Source organism: Lethenteron reissneri, chromosome 31 (assembly GCF_015708825.2).
Source record: "Lethenteron reissneri isolate LAM-NWPU_2019-01 chromosome 31, ASM1570882v1, whole genome shotgun sequence".
In the NCBI taxonomy this organism is placed as follows: Eukaryota; Metazoa; Chordata; class Hyperoartia; order Petromyzontiformes; family Petromyzontidae; genus Lethenteron; species Lethenteron reissneri.
Genome location: NC_083809.1, coordinates 2247531 through 2270818, shown reverse-complemented (window position 1 = coordinate 2270818; position 23288 = coordinate 2247531). Strand labels below are relative to the sequence as shown.

At 50.2% G+C, this 23288-nt stretch overlaps 1 protein-coding gene across 1 annotated transcript; it reads left to right on the top strand.

Moving 5' to 3' along the window:
• The first annotated feature begins 1270 nt into the window (after positions 1-1270).
• Positions 1271-21457, top strand: LOC133349848 (pleckstrin homology domain-containing family M member 1-like). The gene is made up of 6 exons (XM_061563653.1): positions 1271-1504; positions 2883-2957; positions 3840-4105; positions 7865-8075; positions 8484-10392; positions 18798-21457. The coding sequence occupies exons 2-6, from the start codon at positions 2931-2933 to the stop codon at positions 19286-19288; spliced, it is 2904 nt and encodes a 967-aa protein (XP_061419637.1). The 5' UTR covers positions 1271-1504; positions 2883-2930; the 3' UTR covers positions 19289-21457.
• The last annotated feature ends 1831 nt before the right edge of the window (positions 21458-23288 follow it).

Here is a 23288-nt window from a genome sequence, read left to right as displayed (position 1 = left end):
CAGCGGTCTCGCTGAATGCACGTGTTTCTTCACTGAACTGTTAATAAATGCGTCTGCTGGTCTTCTGATGTTTTTTTATGACTTTGGGTGAGAAAAGTTTCCAACCGAAACACTATAAAGGCACACTTTATTTTTTTTAAGTACTGGAATAAAATTCTAGATTTGAAGCTTTCGTGACTGCAAGGATTCATACTCTTTAGTTTTTTCGGTAAAGTCACGTTGGTAAAAAATGAAATAAAAATTAATAAAAATAAACAATAAAATCATCAGGCGGAGGCTTGTGTTGCCTCCGAAACGTCGTGATTTTATTGTTTTATTTTTATTAATTTTTATTTCATTTTTTACCTACGTGACTTTACCGAAAGAACTAAGAGTATGAATCCTTGCAGTCACGAAAGCTTCAAATCTAGAAATACTCTAAAAGTGCTGTAAAATGTTGATTCAAGGGCCAAAATACAAAATGATGAACTCGCTGTGTGTATCGACTCTCGCTCGTGAGACGGCTGCCGCTGCATCTGGTGTTTCTGCGAGACAAACTGCAGTGGTTGCTGTTCTGTGTCTGCAATGCAACAAAGTCCTGCGGACCATGCCAGCGGCCAAGCCACGTGTCGTCCATGGGCCACGTGGTTAGGACTCGTGAATGTTTCAACAAAATAAAACCTTTTTTTCTCATTGGTGGTCACCTGTCAATGATTTTCAAACTTACAAAATATATGCTGGGTACATGGATCGTGTATTATATTATAAGTCTTGAATTTCGAACGTTAATCTCTGTGTTATCTCTCTCTGCTTATGTGTCTGTCTATGTGTCTCCGTGTCTGTGTTTTGTCTCTCTCTCTCAAATTTAGCAATCTTTGGAAGAACGTAATCAACCAGGTAGGGTGTTGACTGTTATGTTAGCCGACTCTCTGTGTTGTACTGCATTATATACCCAAGTTTACTAGGTTAGTTTTTTCTTTCATTTGTACCTGATGATGATTGCTCGTGTTGCAATCGAAACGTCGTATGCTATTATAAAATGTATTTTCTTTCGACGTGACTTTACCGAAAGAACCAAAGAGTGAACTAATTTTGGTATCGTATTTTTTTTGTCATCACAAATATGGTGTTCTATGGAACGATGTTACATCACTTAAACATAACAAGGCGCTTGCAATACTTCCACCTGAAAAAAACAGAAGTCTCCCCCCCCCCCCCCATCTCTTATCGTCATAAAACCATTTTCCTTCCCTTCAACAAAACGGGCCCCACACTCCCCAGCACCATAAAGCCGAGCCTGCGGTTCCGAGGGCACTACCACCACCACCATGGAATCTACACGCCGCCGATGAAGCGACCGTCGTTATTATCTCACGTGCCGATAACAAAGAAACAGAAAATCGAATCTCCGCCGCTCACGGAAATCTCAGTACCCACGACACACGGATGACGGATCGTACGACAGCCTCCATCGTACGAAGAAACACCCAGAGTCTGCAGCGGACACTGCCCCACGAACGCAGAGGTAACTCGCGCGTCACAGCCGCGCATTTGCAAGAGATGCTGTGGTCTCGTACGTTTGATGGACCACGCCAAATGTTTATACCCCCCCCCCCTTTAAATCTGCCCGGCTGGGATGCGGTCAGGAGATGGCCTCAACAACAACACGTGGGTTGACGCGTGTAGAGAGTTGTGAGTGTAGCCCCCGCGCGATGGGTTCCTCCCCCGGCATTTCTGTGGCGACGATTAACGATGAATCCGCGTGTGTGTGCGGCGTTGCACACAAGTAGACACAAGTTCATCTTAGTCCCGTGGTATTCACGCTGTGGACGTGAGTAGATGACGTGCTCACAAGGCGCTGTCGATCGTGTGCTCTCCACGGCAATCCGAGTGTGAAGGATGCGTTTAACCATCTTTATTAGTGCTGTGACTACGACGACTATCATTGCGCATTCTGCTACGAGCTCGGTGACCTACGTTAGATTCTCGCCCGCGGCGAACATCTTTGGCGATGCAATGAGAGAATCGTGAAGATGTAAATCCTAATCAGGCCCCGTTGTGCAAAGTGCAGTCTCCAACTCGTATCCACGATCTCTCTCTCTCTCTGCCATCTCGATGTTTACGGGCCATGCAGAAGGACCATTGCCTGAAACGTTACCCATTACGTAGTTTCTTTCCTTTTAAGGCAACAGTGTTATTAAAATATGTTAGGTTTTTGCTTTTATCAGTGGCGCGTGATATCTAATATATATGCAATCCCGCCATTATCTCTTCAAACTTAGCCTAATATTCGTATTATTTTTAAAAGAGATGTGGACTGAGCCAGTTTATGTTGCGAGACATTGTATCCAATGTTTTCTATTTTCGCTGAGACGCGGTTGCTCTGCTCTGACTTTGTTTAACCTTGTTCGCCGCATTTAGTTTTTATCATTTTTGAAGTCCCTCTGTTTCAAGTTCGCTGACCCGGGTCTCTCTCACGAATGAGACAATCCTGATCTCTTTGCTTCTCACCCGGGTTAAACAAAATAAAGGAACTCGGACCGGTCTTGGGCTCCATCGTGACCAACCAGCATTGATCAGCGAACATTGTCAAACAATTGCCGTAGATTGACAAAGGGCTGTAAAATATCGTTTGTTGTGATTTAAAGCTTTCGTGACTGCAGGGATTCATATTCTTGGTTCTTTCGGTAAAGTCACGTAGAAGGGAAATAATAAAATCATACAAATATAAAACAATAAAAAAAATATTGCTGTGGATTTCACACCTGATGATGATTGCTTGTGTTGCAGTCGAAACGTCGTGAGAATTTATATTGTTTTATATTTTTATTATTTTATTATTTCCCTTCTACGCGACTTTACCGAAAGAACCTAGAATATCGTTCACTGTGTTGTTATTCTAGGACGAGCGCACGCGCGCGCCGTCCACCGCACGCTGCTGAAGCGACGCGATGGAGGATCCGAGCGAGATCAAGAGGGTGAGTGTGGCGGGGATTGCGATCGCATCTGCCACCACACCTCCACGCACGCCACCACGACCCCCCCCCCCCCCCCCCCCCCACTGTTCAAAGCCTCCACGGGACGAGACGAGGCGGCGTCAGGAGAGACGGCGTCTCGCCCGGGACTGGACCGTGCTCTCGTGGCGAGCGAGTCGGTGGTGTCGGCGCAGTCGCCAACGCCAACAACCGCCACTCGCCGCTATGTGGCGGTGATGTCACCACGACGCTTGTGTCAGGCTAGGTGCACTTTAAGGCCACGTGAAGTGTCCCGAATTGTGGGCACATTTACAACTTCCCCGGATGAGCCGTTGCCCAACTTCGGTGTCCCAACGCCCTTCTCGCACACGGAGCGATGCGCCGTCCTAGCGCCCGAATTCAGGACGTTCATGATGTGAACTCCCCTCCCCTTCTGTGCCTGCTGTGAATTTGGAGTTTGCGAACGGCTCGCTCTCTCTCCCTCGTAGTCGCGTGCATTTTTCTCCGGGTCCACCGGTTCTTTCCCCTCCACGTTCAGAAACAACATCACGCGTTTAATAGTATTTGGCTGCTGTCATTTTTCACTTCAGGTCACTTCTGAAACAGAAGCAATATAGCTCAAGTTGGCCTTACCTGATGACATAAAAAACATATTTTTATTTCAAATACTCTTTGGTTCTTTCGGTAAAGTCACGTAGGTAGAAAATGATATATTAATAATTTTCTACCTACGTGACTTTACCGAAAGAACCAAACGAAGTATAGATCCCTGCAGTCACGAAAGCTTCAAATCAATATTAAACAGTTTATAGATGTTGATGGACGGCGGGTTAAAGCCCTCTCACACGTGTACCTCCCTATCGCGTGTCCACGCACCCCCAACAGCGGATCGTGCGAGCGCTGTGCCGCTCGGCGCGGGCGCTGCGCGCGGAGCAAGCGGCCTGGGCGGAGGGTCCCGTCGACGGCGAGGACGAGCGCGGCCTGGCGCTCTGCTCGGCCCTCGAGGCCGCCTTGCTGCACGGCCTGCGGCCCCACCTGCTACGCGCCGAGCAGGCCTGGCTCCCACTGTGGAGGTGGTGGGCCCCGGGGCTCCCAGCCGCGCCGTTGCCCAACCCTCACTTCTGGCCGGTGTTGGGCGCTGTCACGCACAGGTAGGTACACGTGCACGCGCGCGTGCTTGTGTGTGTGTGTGTGTGCGCGTAAAGCAGGCGTGGTTGTTGATCGCTCATCCAAGCACCATCCAGGCTCGCGCCTGCTTAGCTTCTGAGAGAAGATGACATTGGAATGCACATTCCGGGTGATTTTAGTCACAGGCCCTATACAATATTACACGCGTACATGCGTACACGTCAGTGCCGGATTATCCTCGTAGCAAAAGTAGCTACAGATGTAGTAGCTACGGGCCCCGCACTTTGAAGCTATCAATTCCGGTTCAGTGATTCTGCACTTGCTCTATCACTATAGTACTATACTGCCTTCAACTTTTATGAACGACTGCGTTTTAAGGTTAGCGATTTCTCGTATTATCTGGCTGTATAGCAAATAAAGTTACTTTACGGCACAAGTTAAAATTTATTTTTAATATTTACGTTTTTTTTTTTTTATAGAACCCCTTTATAACATCTACTACAGGCCCCGCACTAGCTTCATCCGGCACTGGTACACGTACAGTTCTGTTTGTCAATCCACTGCTGGCTGAGAATCTTCCTACAACGTCCGGTTTGTGGGCATGTTTGGCCATACTTCACCACGCTGGTCAGTGCGGGTTGGCAAGAGAGGATCGGGGTGGGGTGCAGAACCGGTGCAGACATCACTCACCACTGATGATATCCGCGGCGTGAAATCAAACTCAGGTTCAACGGGCTCATAGCACGGAGCGCTGCTAACCACTGCACCACCGCGGCACTCACAGGACAACGCACATCATGGGCTGTGTGATGATCGACAAGCCACCCTCGCCCAACGATCGAATTCAATAGTTCAGTCAGGAATCAATTAGATTCACGTGTAGCTGCAGAGAACACGACGAGGGGGGGAGGGGGGGAAGATATCATTTGGGGGAAAAGTAGAGGAGGATTCCGTGCCTCTCCGGCAAAACGGATCAATCATCGTTAAAACACCCGGGGCTTTAGCGCAGTGCTGGCGGAGTGTTAACGATACATCCTGCTTTAATTCACCCCCCTCCCCCGCCGCCCAAGACGCTTGAACGTGGGAGTTATTCCTCTCAATTTTCGCCAGTGAGGCATCGCCCCGGCGCCGGCAGCAGCAGCAGCAGTAAAAGACGGCCGGCTCGAGAGAGAGAGAGCGCGAGGTCCCACGGGGGGATAAAGTAACTATTGTAATTACGGAATTTGCTGCAGTGGTTCCTTTCACCGGGACGCTCCGTTGCCTTTTTTTTAAATCTCCCAACGGCGCTCGAATATTCGTTATCCGGCGGGTGGCTCCACGTGGGGTGGGGAGGTTTAATTTGGGGTGGGGGGGGTAGATGGGGGGGTGGGGGTAGATGGGGGGTAGATGGGGTGGTGGTGGGCGATAGCTGGGAGGGGGGGTGGGGGGGTAGATGGGGGGGGTGGGGGGTAGATGGGTGGGGGGTAGATGGGGGGGGGGTGGGGGTAGATGGGGGTAGATGGGGGGTGGGGGGTAGATGGGTGGGGGGTAGATGGGGTGGTGGTGTCAGATGATGGGGTGGTGGTGGTGGGCGATAGATGGGAGGGGGGGTGGGAGAGTAGATGGGTGGGCGATGGTGGGGGGGGAGTGAAAAATTAGCGTCGGTGTGGCGGTATTCAAATTCGGCGCGAGGCCATCGCCTAAATCGCGATGAATAATTCAGCGGGGACTGAGTTACAGTTTGGCATTCGCGCCGTTCGGTCTATTAGCGACGGGCAAAAACATTTGTTCATTAAACGGAGCGTGCCCTTCGTTTTAATGTGTGACCCACACTTTTGCGTATTATTCTAAATAAGGGAATATGCCGCTGTACCGCGGGGCCGCGTTGGTAACTTTGTAAGTTATAACCGAACTCCGCTTGGCTGTGCCATGCTCTGAATTATGCAGAACTCTCGAAGCAGTAAAAATAGTGGAATTAACACAAGTTCGGGAGTATGATTTAAGCCCAGGCCGGATATTTTTTTTTGTGACACAGAAGCAAATTCGAGCCGAAAGTGTTGCCCAGTCAGACCAGCGATTCACCCTGTACCCCGAAGCATCTTGGCGAACTCAGAGCAGAACTGGACGACGTCACGTCACTTCCTCGACACGACCTTCCGTGACATCCCAACAACATGGGCCAGGCCATTGAAGAGAACTTATCATCTTGGTTCTTTCGGTAAAGTCACGTAGAATGGAATAAAATAATAAAAATAAAACATCATTAAATAATTGTCACAGGTAAAGAACAGGTCTGTCGAGAAGACAGAGTCTGAAATTTCAGACGCTGTCTTCTCGACAGACCTGTTCTTCACCTGAGGACGGCTGCTTGCGCTGTGACCGAAACGTCGTGAGAATTATTTTATTATGTTTTATTTTTATTATTTTATTATTTCCATCTTACGTGACTTTACTGAAAGAACCAAGAAGATGAATCCCTGCAGTCACGAAAGCTTTAAATCGAAAGAGAACTTATCATTCTCATCTCCGGTGCAGTGGCACAGCGATTGGGTGTGCAGGCGGTGCAGCTGCACCGAGGCCCATGGATCGGAGGGGCCCAGGCGGAGGGCTATGAAGCCGGGGGGAGGGGGAGGGGGAAATTGGACCGGGGTGCCCCATTTCATCCTTGCACCACCAGGACCCATCCCAACCACGCTAGCCGGAGCTGCGATCGGCCCGTCGGCAAACGCAACTCCATTACCACGGCGCTGTTGTCCAAAACCGGCGGCACAAGACGACGATGCAGAGAGATCAACGACAGTAGGGACAGCTTTTTTTGCCGACAGCTGAGCTATTCATCTTCTTGGTTCTTTCGATAAAGTGACGTAGAATGGAAATAATAAAATAAAAAATATAAAACATAATAAAATAATTCTCACGACGTTTCGGCCACAACGCAAGCAGCCGTCCTCAGGTGGAGAACTGGTCTCTGTCGAGAAGACAGAGTCTGGCCGAAACGTCGTGAGAATTATTTTATTATGTTTTATTTATATTATTTTATTATTTTTATTATTGTATTATTTCCATTCTACGTGACTTTACCGAAAAAACCAAGAAGATAAATCCCTGCAGTCACGAAAGCTGAGCTATTGTCACTTCGCAAAGTAAATCTCTCTGCGTGGCAGGGCCCCAGCCACTGTGGGTGTCGTGGGTGTCCGGACGCGTTTAGATTTGGTAAAAGACACTCACAACAGGTTGCGCCCCTGGTCAAAAGTATTCGTATGCGAGGTCGGGTTTTTGCCAGCACGATATATACTCATAATCAACGTTTTTGGGTTAGATCGCGTTATTTATAAATATGTCGTAACCCTCCACCACCCGACACGGCCAATCAGTAAAAAAGTGTCACGTTGACAAAAGACAAATAGTTCACTGCTTTAGCCCACCGGTGTGTTGAAGCGTTAAACCACAACATTTACAATTTTTAAGTACAACGTTTCGCTGGTAATTACATCCAGCATTATCGGGCAATTCGCCAGAATGCGCGATCTAAACCCAAAAACGTTGATTATGAATAATATTGGTCGCGAAAGCCTACGTGTTAAACTGACGATATATACTGTAGTATGGCAACATGCATTAGAAATTGCCGGGTTCCTGTGCATCTGTAATGTCACCAACAAGCACCAAGAACTGTCCACTAGTAGGACAGCTGTGCAAAAGAGCTTCATAGCTCATCGGATTTCCTCCAAGATAAATAAAAAAAATTCTGATTCTGGACTTCTTTTTCACGTCGCGATTCCGCCTCTCTCGTTCTGTCCCAGCAACGTGATGGAGCAGCTGACCTCGCTCAAGTTCGTGCGCACCGACGTGGGCCGCTGCCGCGCATGGCTGCGCGTGGCGCTCAACGACGGGCTGCTCGCGTGCTACCTCGACTCGCTGCTGTGTGACGCCGCCGCCCTCGCCGAGTGGTACGAGCCCGGGGCCCTCCTCCTCGACGCCGAGCAATCGCCGGCGCTGCTCGCCGCGCTGCAGGCGAGTGCCGTGAGCGATGTCCTTCCCCGCGCCTCCGATTAGCGCGGTTGGCGGCTACGTGCGGTGCGAACACATTTCGATTTTAAGCTTTCGTGACTGCAGGGATTCATCTTCTTGGTTCTTTCGGTAAAGTCACGTAGAATGGAAATAATATTATTTTATTATGTTTTATTTTTATTTTTTTATTATTTCCATTCTATGTGACTTTACCGAAAGAACCAAGAAGAAGTTCAACACAGCGTACATACCTACATGCACAGTGCCATCAGCAGCACATGCACCACAATCTGGAGAGAATTTTGGGAAGGGATATATTTTTGGTTTTAAATGGTTTCAATGGTCCTCGGGACTGAATATGAGCAACCCGTTTCTGTGCGTCACGCGGCTCTGCGGTTTCTCTCCGGGCAGGGCCTCGACTCCGTCCGTTTCCAGCTCTCGTATCGCTCTGCGGCGCTCGACCAGTGGACGCCAGGCCCGCTGGCGCTGGCCGGGCTGTGCCCTGCCGAGGAGGAGTCGTGCGGAACGGCGCACGCCGAGCCGCCCGTCGCCCTCGGCGCGACGGACGGGAAAGATGGCGACGCAGGCGATCGGCGGCCTCCGGTCGGCTCGCCCGAAGCCGAGCGGCAGACGGAAAGAGATCGGGGGGCTGATTCCACGTCCGCCGCGGATGGAGTCGAGGCGGAGCGTGGGAATCGCGCGTCCCATTCGCAGATCGACTTGCCGGTCGGCGGGGGCGTCGCCTGGCCGACGGCCCGTGAGGCCGCAGAGCCGAGCGGGGTTGCGATGGTGCCGTCGGCCTGCGATTCGGACTCGGCGGGGCCCGCGGCCGCGACCGGCCGAGCGGGAAGCGGGCGCGGAGAGAGCCCCTCGGCGGAGGAGGAGGAGGCGACTTCGGTGGCACGCCAACAGGAGGCACCGCCCAAGGGAGCTGCGGAGAGCAACGGGGATTCAAACCCATTTGCGAAGATGCTCGCGTGGATCAAGGAGGTAGGGCTGGCAGGTGGTAGCGACCAAGGGAGGGAGGCTTCATCCGGAGAGCCCCCAGTCACCGCGGATGAACGAGCGGCGCCTGACGCCGCGGTGGAATTTCCAAGTTCTGCGGCACGCGAGGTTGACGGCAGGGAGCAGAAGGTGAGCGGGAAGGAAGCGAAGGCTTCCTCAAGCGGGTCTCCCGTCAGCGTCATCAACCGGGCTCTGCCGGGTGGCGATCACAACGATGGAACGTTGGATGGCGCTCATAGCGGCGCTGAGTTGGAGCTTCCTTCTCCTCCACTGATGGAGCCGCAGCAGGGGACTGCGAATCCAGAGGCCACACGCGGCTGCGGTGAGACAATCGGGCCCTCGGATGTGACGGATCATCGCGAACGTGAACCCGAATTGTCTCCCAGTGTCGAGAGAAGGGCCCATCCATCGCAGCCACTCTTTATGGAATTTTCGGATTTGAACGAAGAAATAGATGGCGGCGACATTCTGTTCTCCAGACATCTGCAGAGTTATCCCAAAAAGAAGGCTAAAAAGCCCAAGAAGACAGCTCTGGGTGTTCTATTTGAAGATCCAAAGGGTGCAAAGGAAATGCCCTGCAAATCTAAATCGGCGGCAGATGCCAATACGGTTAATGCTGGGAAGCCAGGCCATGCAAAGGCAGGGCCAAATCAATCATCGTCGGACTGCTCGAGAGAAAACAAAAATGTGAGCTTCTGCAAAGAACCGTGCCCTGACTTGAAAGGAAACTTGGGCAGTGATCGCGAAAGTCGCATTTCTTTGCCGGAAATCCAAATCTCACACATCACTCAAGGCGACTTCACAAAAAGGTCAGGTCAAGATGAAAACACCACAGCAGACCCACTGTCCCAGTCTCCAAGAGGCACCGGCGTCGTGGTGGAAGGAGACAACTCCCCGCCTCGAGCCGGAAACACAGGTGACAACGACGCGGTCGACTCGTCGCGCAGCCCGAACCTCATCTCCGCCGCCGTCAGCAACATCGCCAAGGCCTCGGGGTGCCTCCCCACCAACGACTCGAGCGATGACGATTTCTACGGCCACTACCCGGACGGCTCCAGCGAGGCGGAGCCCCTCGGCGGGCCCAGCGGCGCGAGGATCTCGCGGACGAGCGCGACGCGGAAAAGCAGGAAGGTCACGAGGAGAAGGAAGGAGCTGGGTCCGACCAAGGCGACCGCCAGGGCCGGGGAGATGGCGGTGCCGGCGGCGGTAGCGGCGCTACTCCAGGACGTCCCAAACCGGCACCAGGGCGGCCGCTCGTCGTGCTCCTCCATTGACGACGACGACATCGTGGTGGTGGCTCACAGGAAGACCCAGGGTGAGTGCAGGCTGAGGCCCGTGAAGGCTCGCGTCCGCCAGGTGGAGGAGGCTGTAAATTCCGATTTCAGGCGACGTCTGCGGCTGGATTCGTTGATGATTGGTATACAAAGGCAGCGTGTGATTGCTTGTTGTTGATGATGATAGTGGTGTTGGTGGTGTGGGGAGCGGTAGTGCAGCGGTTAACGCGCTGAGCTACGAACCTAACAACCCGAGTTCGAATCCCGCTCACGGCCAACACCATTGACGATTATCTTAACCAGTCCTGGGCCTCCCCTAGGTCGACTCGGCCTCAAAATGAGTACCTGGTGCAGTGTGTAAACATCGCCACGAGGGAGACAAAGGCGGCCGGGCGTGGTGCTGGCCACCCACCCCCCTCGCGAGCCGTGCCGGGACACGTCACGAGAAAGAAAGATGGCCGATGGTCAAAGTCGATCACGGGAGTGGCAGCCAAGGAGTGAAACGGCGTCCAAGTGGACGTCCGCTGAGGGAGATGCGGCGACGAAATCAGTTCGTGTGTGGGTGCTTGGCGGATCGTCGCATCGCAGGATCGCGAGAGCTGGTGGCGCCTTCTGGGGAAGCCTTAATCCGGCAGTGGATCGACCATGGCACGGTGATGATGACGATGATGACGATAATTTATTTAGCAAACCGCTATTTCTAAAGAAAAAAATTTCAATTTCTGACATTGAGCATTCCCAAACTAATTAGATCACATGGTAATCCGATAGAAAGGGCCGGGTTGTTCCCTTTCCCTGCTCGTAATTAAAGCACGAGGGGACACGCACTCACCAAAGGGAGCACCAGAGATGAATTTTCGCTCAGTATTTCAAATAGCTGATTCTCTGAATGGAGCGTCACTTATTATTATTATACCTGCTGGTTATTGAGAAAACACCGGGATAATGGTTTTAGAATTTTTTTTCTATGACAATCAAGAGGCCGGGCATTGTGCGCCTTTAATTATGCGTCGGGTTTCGTTTGGGCGTTAAAAAAAAAAAACGCGTTCATAAAAGCATAAAAGGATGGCCGGTGCTTGTTGTCGTGGTGGAACGGAAGAGTGGGAATGGAGTGAAACTGCCCGGATCAGGAATAATTAAAAAATAATCATATTAATACTACGGGTGGAACGGTGGCTCAGTGGTTAACAACACTGCTCGTGCTTTAATTATTGCAGGTTTTTTTTCATTAGAAAATAGAGGTTTGCTAAATAAATCATTGCCATCGTCACCGTGCCATGGTCGATCCACTGCTGGATGAAGGCTTGCCCTAACCCATCTGAGTTCGATCATTTAATCGGCCACAGCCAACATCAGTGGCGAGCGAATATCTGAACAGCTCCTTGAGCCTCACCCGTCACCAATTTGCACATACCGGCATGGTGAGGTATGGTGAAACAACCCACACGGCTGACAGTGGCAGCAGTGTATTGCCATGGACTATACACATATGATTATGATCGTGAATTATCACCTTACCCAAGTAAGCTTCACTGAGTGTCAAGAATTCTCCTGGGAGTATCCTGTATTTGGGTGTCTGGATACTTTCGTGAATCAGCGCTGCGTGGGGGCGGAAACCGGAGTGCCCGGAGAAAACCCACACATTTGAGGAGGGTAACAATCAAAGCACTGCACATACACACAAAGAAAATCCAGTACCAGATATTCTCAGTCACTATTGGCAACACTAACCAGGCTGAACCTCTGCTTGGCTTCTGAGATGTGAAGAGATCGGGAAGATTCAGGGAAAAAAATGTGTCTTTCGATAAAACATATATATGCAACAACAAAATTGCGTGTTCGTAAAATACATTCTTTAAACGTCACAAGCAATGCTCGCCTGAAACTCAGTTCCATTCTATTCTTGCTCATGGCAATAAGTTAATGAGATGAATGCTAATGCCGAGGCCTGCCAGCCACGATGAGATGGCTGCTTCAGGAGAGAGTTCGTGTAGTTTTTGCTCTTTTTCCATCGAAGGAGCACAATTGGTACATTCGAAGGCCATGTCTGATCAGTTTCTGACCCTGAGCAGGGCCTTTGGAGACATTTGGCTCCACTGATCACATCTGGATTTGAATTAGCGACGTCCATTTCGCCCAGATGACGGTATTAGTTGTCCTGGACATCTAATGGACATCTGTGAAAAAGAGCTTTATGAGACCATCGGATTTCTCCGGTATAAGTAAATACGCTAACTCTGATTGTTGTGTTTAAGGTGACATGAAAACACACAACAGGTAGGCGACCGCGAGAAGGCTACCCCCTACCACCCTTTAAACTCAGTGGCGATTATGTGCAGGAATAACAGCCGGGTAATATTGTTCACCTACGATTAAAAAAAATCACTCGGTATGCACCCAATCTCGTCAGACCTCAGTAGGTGGTGCCTCTGCTCGTGGTAGTTACAGTCAGAACGAGCGTTATACTGGATGTGGCGTGCTGTGTACGTAAATATTTTCCGGGACGCTGAACCAGACAGACCCAGCTGAAATCCATCCCTGGCTTCAGAGATATGCAGAGGGGAGCGCAGCAAAAATCCACTGTTGTACCAAACCTCTATGCTCCCGCATCTACACTCCCCGCTTTCATCAACCCGCCCCTGACCGGCGTGGTGAATTATGGTCGGACGACCAGCAACACTAGCCACACGGCGCATAGAGAGGCCCTCATCCAGCAGTGGAGTGACGAGAAGGGGCTGTGAACTTAGAATACTTCGCAACGCGGTTTGCATCTGTCGTCCGATCGTTACCATGTGCGCCAGGCCGTAAGCAGAGCACCACGTGGCCACTCAACACGTGTCTGAGCGATCTAATGAGAGGCTCGTTAATCTGTAGGGGGGGGCGGTGGAGACAGACTCCCGTTTGTGTCACCGCTGGCTTGAAGACCTCTTCAGGGGCACGGGAACTGGGGGGAGCAATGGGACTTGCATTGTGTTGCTCTGCTTTTTCATGATCCTTTCTGCCCGTCGTGACAAAAATAAATAGGCACATCAGTGTTTTGTTAAGCCGCCTTCAAATTCATTAAAATAAAAAAAAACATAATATGAATATGATTAATGGGACATGGATCGCAGAGCCACGCTGTTTTTGCCTTCTGTTTGCTCAATTATAGCACGGTCCTACACCTAGACATTTTGTTTTGATAAGCGTCCAATAATGGCTCGAAAGGAGCAATTTGCAGGAATTGTTTTGACGGCTTTTTGAATTGTAAAACGGGCAATTGATTAAATATTTTGCTGCTAATTAAAAAGCATTGATTCATTGATTGTCATCCTTTATATAGCCAGGTGAAAACGCAGTGTCATCCATTACTGCTGTTGGAAGACAGACCGGGCTCACAGAAGCCACAGAGATGTGTCCTTTTTCAATATCAAGGTACTGGCCATTTTAAAAAATGTTCGGCTCGGGCTATAATCTGCTGTACAGAATGGCCTAATTTTGTGATAAATTATATGATAGGGCACGGTCTTTAATTTCCACTCTGCAGCTGGCACCACATTTTGGTAATTCACCATCATTGTCCTAATTCCCATAGCAACGTAGGTCACATTTCCCAAAACGTCACCTATAATATATTTGTTTCCCTCTCTGCGCCATGGCATTATTGACAAATGCGTTGCATTTCTGCCACGGGTACAAAAATAGGCAATTCGGTGAAAGGTTATTTGATTCTCCGCGTAGCTTTTCACTGAATCCATTTATCGCGCGGCGTGCGCGTCCGCCGTTGGATAGGAGGCAGGTGAGCAGCTGTTGCTCAGGAGAGCACAAAGCCACCCATCTCTTTCGGTAATCACGCTGTCATCTTGCGGTGCATTGTGGGAATGACCGAATCACGGCCGTCGCTAGGACTCCGTGATTTTGGCGACCTCCTTCCCCTGGGATTGTGGCAGCGTTGCCCAATCACAGAGGTGGGAGGAGGTCAGCGAAAAAATGGAGTGGCTGGAGTTTTACCAGGTGGCTCAGAGTTCAAAGCGCTGACCTGACATGGTATTAACCCTCTGAGCCACCCAGCCACGTCTATTGCGTCGTCTGTCTTACACAGACAACATGGGTCGTCGGAAATAGATGGTTGCGTTACATTGCCTGGGTCTGTGTTAACCCGCGGAAGGTCAAAATGTCAGATTGATAAGGGTCCTCGGTGGCTGGGTGGGTGAAAAGTCGGACAGCGGAGCCGGCATCGTTGAGAACCTGGGTCAGAATCTGGGTTTCAGCCGCCTGCCACTCAGCCAGGGTTCTCACGTGTAGCGGCCTCGTGGCGTCAGCCATAGAATTCCTGCTCAGAGAATTCAGTTAACTGGTTTGCACCCAATAATCTTAGAGGAGGGTGTGTGAAAAAGTGTGACCCTTATTGCCTTAAAAAGGCCGCTGCAATGATTTTCATGAGAAATCACGTGAGAAATGTGTTTTTTGTAGACCAATCTTTGACACATACGGTGCATTTCCCTCTGAGGTTTTCAAATGGATTCTTAATTTAATGGCAAAACGCCGCGCGCATAATTGGAATCAATTTTGTGTCTTCGGGGTTTGGGAGGGAGAACAAGAAAATTGAGGGAACAGGATGTTCTACTGATGGATCACGAGAAGGAGAGATGAGAAGAACAAGAACTGGTGTGGTGTGCGATAAGAGGGTTCCAGTTTAGTTAAAGGGAAAAGTGTTCAAGACGGTGGTGAGGCCGGTGCTGTTTTATGGGGCCGAGTGCTGGGGCACAATAAAGAGGGAAGACCAAGTGATGGCAGTGACAGAGATGAGGATGTTGCGGTGGATGTTGGGTTTTAACATGGAAGGGCAGGCTGAGAAATGAAGAAGTGGTAGAAATCGCAGACGATACGAGAGAGAATAAGGCTGCTGTGATTCGGTCATGTTGAGAGACGACAGGAAAATTATGTGGGTCAGAAGGTGCAAGTAATGCAAGTGGAAGGTAAGAGATCAAGAGGAAGGCAGAAGGAGAGGTGGGGATGGGGACGATGTAGTGCGATCAGACCGTGGTGGCCCGAAGAGCGGAAAGAGAGATGGCGCAGGACAGGGCAGCGTGGAGAAGGTTGGCAGGGGCAGGCGGACACCCCCAGGTGAGTGGGACCAACGCGTGGAAGAAGGATGTTCCGCTTCCCCTACGTAAAAAAAAAATACTCTCCAAACTTCTGCTTGAGAAACCTGGCAACGCTTTGAGCTATTATACAGAGATATTACCCATCTTGTGGCGTGATTTAAAAATATAACATACATGTAAACTGTAGAAAGTATAGAAAATTCTCTTTATTAATGGCAGGAAACGTTATTGAGTCTCAGGACTCTCTCTTAAGAGCGTCCTGCATTGGGATGTTTGGCTGATTCTATCCATGAGTGTTTGGCGTGTTGCAGTAAATCGTTGGACCTGCATTAAAGATGATAACGCTTTGAGCTCTGCACAGATCAATTCAATAATCCACGTTTCAGGAATGCCATTTCCTGTCCTCAGAGCTCACCGGGTTTGGGAGTTTCACAAATTGGCGTGGTCCACGAACCGCTTGCCACAATGGCCAGCAATAAAAAGACGCAGCCATGTGACTGACGGGTCTATCAATTAGAGCCGAGGCTTTAGTCGAGAACGTGGCTATCCACGTATAAATTCACCAGTAAAAAAACCCCGCACAGATGATGCGGGCTGATCAAACAAACGGGACAAATTCCGAGCTATTGGCTCACTGCCTCGGAGAGACGAGGCAATTCTTGGCAATGGATGCATTTTTTTTGCCGACATAAAAGATCGAGTGACACGCCAACAACAAACAACAATAACAAAACCGGGGCAGTGGGGGGAGGGGAAGGCTTCGAGAGGTGGGGGGGCGAGAGGCCCCCTTTGTGTCGCCGGGAACGGCCAGCAGCTCACAAATAGCCCCCTGGGCAACCACGGCCAATATGCCTCGCGCTGCACGCCCCGTGGGCTAATTAGGAGTCTGAGAGGCTTTAAGTGAGGCCGCAAGCTGGGCTCTGAAAGCTCATAAGAGACGGGGGCCTCACAATCCGCCTCGATTTCGAGTGCTTAATTTTCTTTCTCGTCCACGTCTACCTACCTCTCTCCCCTCTCTCTCTCTCTCCCACTCTCTCTTTCTCTAATCTAACAAATGACAAAAAAATACATTAGTTTATTTCATCAGAAGGCAAAGCAAATGGAAGTAAATTGCGCCGTCTCGGTGAAAAGGCCGCTAATCAAACTTAAAAAACAGCTCTCCTCTCCACCGCCGGAGCGCCTAAAAGGACGGGACGAGCATTCTGCCAGCGAGGCCGCTGTGGTTACCAAACACAGACGATGATAACAGCAACACAAATAATAATAATAAAAAATACGAGACAACAAAGGAGGAAAATAAATCACCTCCGTCTTCTTGGTTCTTTCGGTAAAGTCACGTAGAATGGAAATAATAAAAGAATAAAAATAAAACATAATTAAATAATTCTCACGACGTTTCGGCCACAACGCAAGCCAGCCGTCCTCAGGTGAAGAACAGGTCTGTCGGGAAGACAGAGTCTGTCTTCCCGACAGACCTGTTCTTCACCTATTATGTTTTATTTTTATTATTTTATTATTTCCATTCTACGTGACTTTACCGAAAGAACCAAGAAGATGAATCCCTACAGTCACGAAAGCTTTAAATCGAAATCACCTCCGCTTGCTAAGAGCTTCACTCTGGCCGATGACGACACTGCAACGGCACTCTTTCTCCCTTCTGTTTTGGGGCCGCAGGGCTCATGTTGGCCCAACATCTTTCAACGCATTCCCGAGAAAGGGCCATAAGCGTCAGCGAGGAGGAACCGCTACGTAGTAGAGTGGCGATGTTTGCTGCTATCTCTCTCTCTCTCTCGATCGACGCCAACTATTGTACGGCACAGACCTCAAGAAATCGATCACATTTGTAGGGCTGCTCACATCTCTTTCCTTTTGGTTTTTTGTTTGCTTAATATTTTTAAAGCTTCATTTTTATTTCGTCCCAAAACATATCGCGGTCACTCTCCGAGTGTGTGTGTGTGTGTTGTACCGTGGGTTGTTTGGCACAAAGTCCGACGTTTCGCTCCACGTTCTGGGAGCTTTTTCAGGAGCTGAGTGGAGTGAGTATTTCTTCGCGGTCGCGCTGGATGTGTTTCCGGGCAGCACCGCGTGGAGCACGCGTTGTGAAATGCTGGGTTTGCATGCTCCTGGGTTTGCATGCAGGCACAGCCACTTGTGATTTAACCGCATTCTCACTTTGGAGTGAGTTGATGATCTCGACAAAATTATCCATAAATTCACAACGCAATGTTAAACAATATCAGCTTATCTAATAGTTTAGTTTTTTCACAAAATTTGGCGTTTTTTTTCTTGCTCAGAGAATTATATATTTTGGTTGTATTAAAGGGTTGGGCAACGGTGTCGATGAAGAGGCCTGTTGATGAGATTTCAGAAGTAGTTCTGCAAAGTCACCTTGCAGCCCCGTTCAATTACACGAAGTGTGCCATCTGCCATCTGCGAGCGTTCCGACTGGACATGTCTCCATCGCGACACCAATGGCATGATCACGCGTAGGAGAGAACGGAAACAAACGAATGCCTAAAACGTAGGCTCTGATTCGTTTCCACGTGTTAAGGGGCGGCAGGGTGGCGAAATGTGAACTACCTCACCTGGTATGCAGGAGGTCATGGGTTCAATGCCGACCCTGACACCTGCTGTATATTTCGAGTTTGCATGTCTCTCTCACCGTGTTCGCGTGGATTTTTCTCCGGGTCCTCCGGTTTTTCCTTCCGCATTTAGAATCAACTTGTGTTTAGATGTATTTAGCTGCTCTAAATTTCCACACGATGATAAGCCGCTTGGTTGAGCTATCATTTGTGATAGCCAGGTCGCTTATGAAAACAACAACTAGAAAGCTCAGTAGGCCTTGTCTGGTAAAAACAAAATAAAGTTTAATTCTAATCGGTTTAGTTTACATTGCTGAGAGCAATTACTGAACAAAAATCTCACAGCCCATGGAGAGAAACGTCAGACATTGTGCCAAACAATATGATCCATAAGTTAGATTCCATACGAGTTAGATTCCAAAAATGAGATGGGGATGTCATACTTCTAGGGTTGCCACCGCCTCTGGGTTTAACCCGAGTTTGACCTGGGCAGGCCAGGAACCGTCATCTGTGTTCAGCGTGGCAGTCGTTGTTTTGTGCAGAGATCTGGTACCGGTGTCGCTGTGTTGAACTTTATTCCAGTTTACTACACAATTTTGATTGAAAGACCTTGCCGAACTGAGACAAACATCCGCGTTTGGTCAACCGTGGAAAAAGGTGGCGATGACCGCAACACAACGCGGCAACGAGCACAAAAACCTACGCGGCGGTGGCCGCGGCAGTCTCGCGTTTACCTCGTTGCGTTGAGCGCCGTGTCGTCTGCGTCGCTGTCGGCAGGAGGAGCGGAGGACCCGTTCGGGGGCGTGCGCAAGATGGGCCTGCTGCTCAAGCGACGACGCATGAAGACGTGGAAGGAGTACTTCTGCGAGCTGACCGCGTCCGAGCTACGCCTCTACCTCCCGGACGGCCGAGCCGCCGACAACCCCGCGCCGCCGCCTTCGCCGGTCGACCCCGCCGCCCCCGCGGGAGAGGCGGCGCGACCTTTCGACGGCGCTCCGGGCGAGAGGTCCGGCCACGGAGCGGTGGCGGTGTCGCTGAACGACGGCTACGTCCTGCACAAGGCGTACTCGCTGCGGCTGTGCCAGAGCGTCGCCCTGCTGGGCCTGACCAAGCTGTCGGTGTACGCCGCGCCGGCCGACTGCCTCGAGCTGTGCTTCGCCGGACAAAAGCTCTTCTTCCAGGCGGGCTCCGCCGACGATGCCGAGGACTGGGTGGAGAGGCTGCGGGAGGTCCTGCACGAGATGGGGCACCGCGCCGTGGATGAGTGACGGCGGCGGCAGCTCTGGGTCTGTGCCCTGAGACGCTGCAGGCGAGCCTTTCGACGCTTCGGTCTGGCCTCATAGTGCACCTGGCCTGGCACACGCGCCATAGTGATGTCAATGCCGGTTCGTGGCAAATGGCGGTTGTTGTAGGTGGTGCTGGTGGTGATGTTGATGATGATGTTGGGTGGTGGTGTTTGTTGTTGTGATGGTGGTAATGGTGATGATGGTTGAGGTTGTGGTCATTGCGGTGGTGGTGGTGGTGTTTGTGACAGTGGTACATGCAAAACAAGCAGAACCCTCTTGGGACAAAAATAGACTCAGTGACGTTTCACTGGGTGCACATGCACATGCACGGCAGCCTTCTGCCAACCCACTGCTGGACGAGGGCCTCCTCACGTCGCGGCTTTTCGAAGGCAATAAGCGTAGACTTGGCAGCACAGAAGTTCACTACTTGACAACAATGGATTTTGCTGCACGGCCCATTGCTGCCCGCAACGGGGGCTACCTGTGGGATTGTATCCAACACACAGTTGCTGTTTGCGCCGGGTGTGCTCGTGGTGGTGCTGGTGGTGGTGGTCGTGGTGGTGGTTGTGGTCGTGGTGGTGGTGGTGGTGGTGGTGGTCGTGGTAGCTCATGCAAGGGTCGTCACGAGCATCGGACTTTGAACATGCAAGGATAGGAGGTGGCCAGGAGATGGCAGTGGAGCAAGTATGAAGATCACCTTCTACCTGTAACATAGACAAAGATCCCCCGAGTAGCCTTAACAGACTTGTTGGGGCAAGTGTCGTTAGCACCCACGAAGGCCGGCACGGCTCGCAAGGGGGTGGGTGGACAGCACCACACCCGGCCGCCTTTGTCTCCCTAGTGGCGATGGTTGCACAACTCACCAGGTACTCATTTGAGGCTGACTCGACCTAGGGGAGACCCAGGACCAGGTCAGATAATCGTCACTGGTGTTGGCCTTGAGCTGGAATAGAACTATGGTTGGCAGGTTTGTAGCGCAGCGTGCTAACCGCTATAACTACCGCTGCCCATCTGCTATCTACGGATACGCACACAGACACGTTGCTAAGAGTTATACTCAAGGTATACTGGAGGTTGGGGAAAAGGTTGTCAGACGCTACAGATTCCTCCCACTCATGAAAATATAAATCAAGGAAGTGGTCGAATTTCCCAAACGGGACACTCGTAAGAGGGCATCTTGAGACTCGGCGAAGCCTCACCTGGGTAAAGCCTCACCTGGGTAAATCAACGACTAGGGGACTCAAAGACGACGGTGATCATGATGTGGTTGGTTTCGTGTATGATCTCTTTATTTAGCATCCCTCCCAGCAGTGACATCACACAGTTGTTGTACGAGTGCCCACGTCATGATACAGGCAGCGCTCCGTTGAGAACTGTCACGACTCACTCTGCACCACCCTGTGTGGATGTCCGCGAGCGATTACGTCACGCGAATGGCACACCTTTCGTACGGCCTGCACGACAATCAAATCCACATTTTCAAACGTCAGATTTGGAATATTGCTAATTCAATAAAGAAACGCTACATTTATATTCGTGGTTCTATCGGTAACGTCACGTAGAAGGGAAACAATACAATAATACAAAATATAACAAATATTTTTTTATTACTTTTTTATTATTTTATTGTTTCCTTCTACGTGACTTTACCGAAAGAACCGAGAATATGAATCCCTGCAGTCACGAAAGCTTTAAATCAAAAAACTACATTTGTTCCAGTGTTATATTTTTTGGGGTGCAGTCATTCATTGATGGCCAAGGTGAGACCATCAACTCGAGACTCTTGAAGGCATCGGTGGCCTCGATTAAACGTGGCTGAAACCTGGATTCAAACCCAGACTCTCAGCGGTGCTGGCACAATGTTATCCCCGTGCGCCACCTTGCCACCCTAAATGGATGACCAATCTCACACATACACGCACAATCTTAGACACACACGTGCACGCATAGGGCACGTGTGTATGTAGATGTCCTTGTTCAAAGATGGGGTTTGTGCAAAAGCTTAGAAGAGTTAAAAGGTCAGATTGATAGGAATTTCCCAATTGTCTTAATTGCAAAACCCACCGACCAGAACTGTTTTATATCTCCCTCTCAACCTCGATACTTCCTGAAGGTCAGATGTCCCTTTCAAATAAACACGTTGTTACTTTTAAACAGCCTGGTAATTTGTGTGTATGCTCACTGAAGCAATAAATGTGACAAGTCACGTTCATTCCAAGTCCTTCTGCGTGTGCTGGTTATGCTCTTCTACTGGTACTATACATAGCTATGTGTATGTTTATCTAATCACTGCAGGACATCTCAGTGGGGCACCACGGTGGCTAGGAGATGTTAACTACATCGCCTGGTATACAGGAGGTCGTGGGTCCGATCCCGACCCTGACGCCTGTTGCTTATTTTGAGTTTGCGTGTTCTGTCCGTGGTCAGGTGGATTTGCCACGTGACAAGCCACTCCCTTTCGCTGTTATTTGTGGCCAGGTCGCTTCTGACAAAAGAGTTACATGGCTCAATCGACCTCACCTGGTGAAATAGAAATTGTAGTAGGGTACACTGAGCTGCTTTGGCAACCCTTGTCCCTTCCCCTCGCTACGACTTCCTTATCTTCCGTCTACAAATGCAGCCCACTAATGACGCTGCTCAACGCGGGATTAGCGAGGACCCGACTCCACCGTAATTGTGCCATTAATCCCGAGCAAAGAGGGCACTCGCCAAATGGCAGAGCCCTCAAATTAAACGATCGCTTGGCCAAACCCACGACCGCGAGCCCAGAGCCCCAACGCTCGCAGCCGTCACCATAGCTGGGTTGCAACCCTTGACGATGGGCGCCTTTAATTTTCAACTGTAGATGAAAAACCGGGACATGTTTTACAAATTAGCCGGGGTCTTGTTACCGAAACTGTCAAGGGTAATTATGAAGAAAAGTTCGGCTCAAATGCCCGCCAGAGCTCAGCAGCGGATTAATTCTTGCCGCCGAAGCACAAACGCCAGACAATTCGCGGGGCTGTCCGGCTCAGACCACTACAGGTGGGCAACCCAAATAACGTCGTGGGATTGGTTCGTATTTTATCTATTTCTCGAATGCCCCCCGTGAGATGGAACGCCTCTCATTTGCAAGGGGTTTCCTGGGTGCCGAGTGACCCATCCATGGCAAGCACGTGACGACACGCGTACACACTTTTGAAATCTGCATGATAATTGTCTACTCGACGGTCTCGTTTTAGTTAACATCGCTTCAAAATGACGGTGGTAAAGATTCCACCCTCCCCCAAAACCCTTCTCCACCTTCACCCATAATTCAATAACTTATCACGATAACTACGTCACGACTTTCGTCGAGAATTCCAACTCTTTGTTTAACTTTGCGGTGCATCGCGGCTGCACGGATCACACGAACTAATAACGCACAATATATACACACGTGTAGATACACGTATATTAACCGCACGCACGCATCGATGCATGTGTCGTGAGCGTATGCATCGAGTCTACTTCTTGCATGGTAACGCCCCTATCAGAAACAATCTTAAATTGTTCGTAAAAAACGTCTCGCTAGGCAATGCTAAGCACTCTTGTGCGTGGATGGTGCTGGGTTTGGCGAGGATACGCTATCATCAGATGGTAGCACAGCAACACTCAATATCGTCCGTGCGCCCCTCCCTTCATCAACCCACACGAACCAGCGCGGTGAAGAATGGTCAGAGGAACCTCGCGACCTGTACGAGCTTGGTGGGGAGAGGCTTTCAGATCGACTTCGGCGCACATTTAAATAATCTAGATTGAGAACTCAATTCTTTAAAACTGCTTTTTGTGCTTAGTTTGTTGTCTCCGATTGCCGCACCTCCGGTCAGCACGGTTGGCTACGTACGGTGCGAAAGAAGTTCAACTTATCTACCTCCAACAGTAGCCTGACAAAGGGGCGGTGTACGTGTGCGCACGCGTACATATTTCACACAGATTGGTTACAATTTTGGCAGACGGTGAA

Coding starts and splice junctions, on each gene's coding strand:
- LOC133349848 (XM_061563653.1), top strand. CDS start 2,931: ATGGAGGATCCGAGCGAGATCAAGAGG. Junction 4,106..7,864: donor TTGGGCGCTGTCACGCACAG/GTAGGTACACGT, acceptor GTTCTGTCCCAG/CAACGTGATGGAGCAGCTGA. Junction 10,393..18,797: donor GGCTCACAGGAAGACCCAGG/GTGAGTGCAGGC, acceptor CGCTGTCGGCAG/GAGGAGCGGAGGACCCGTTC.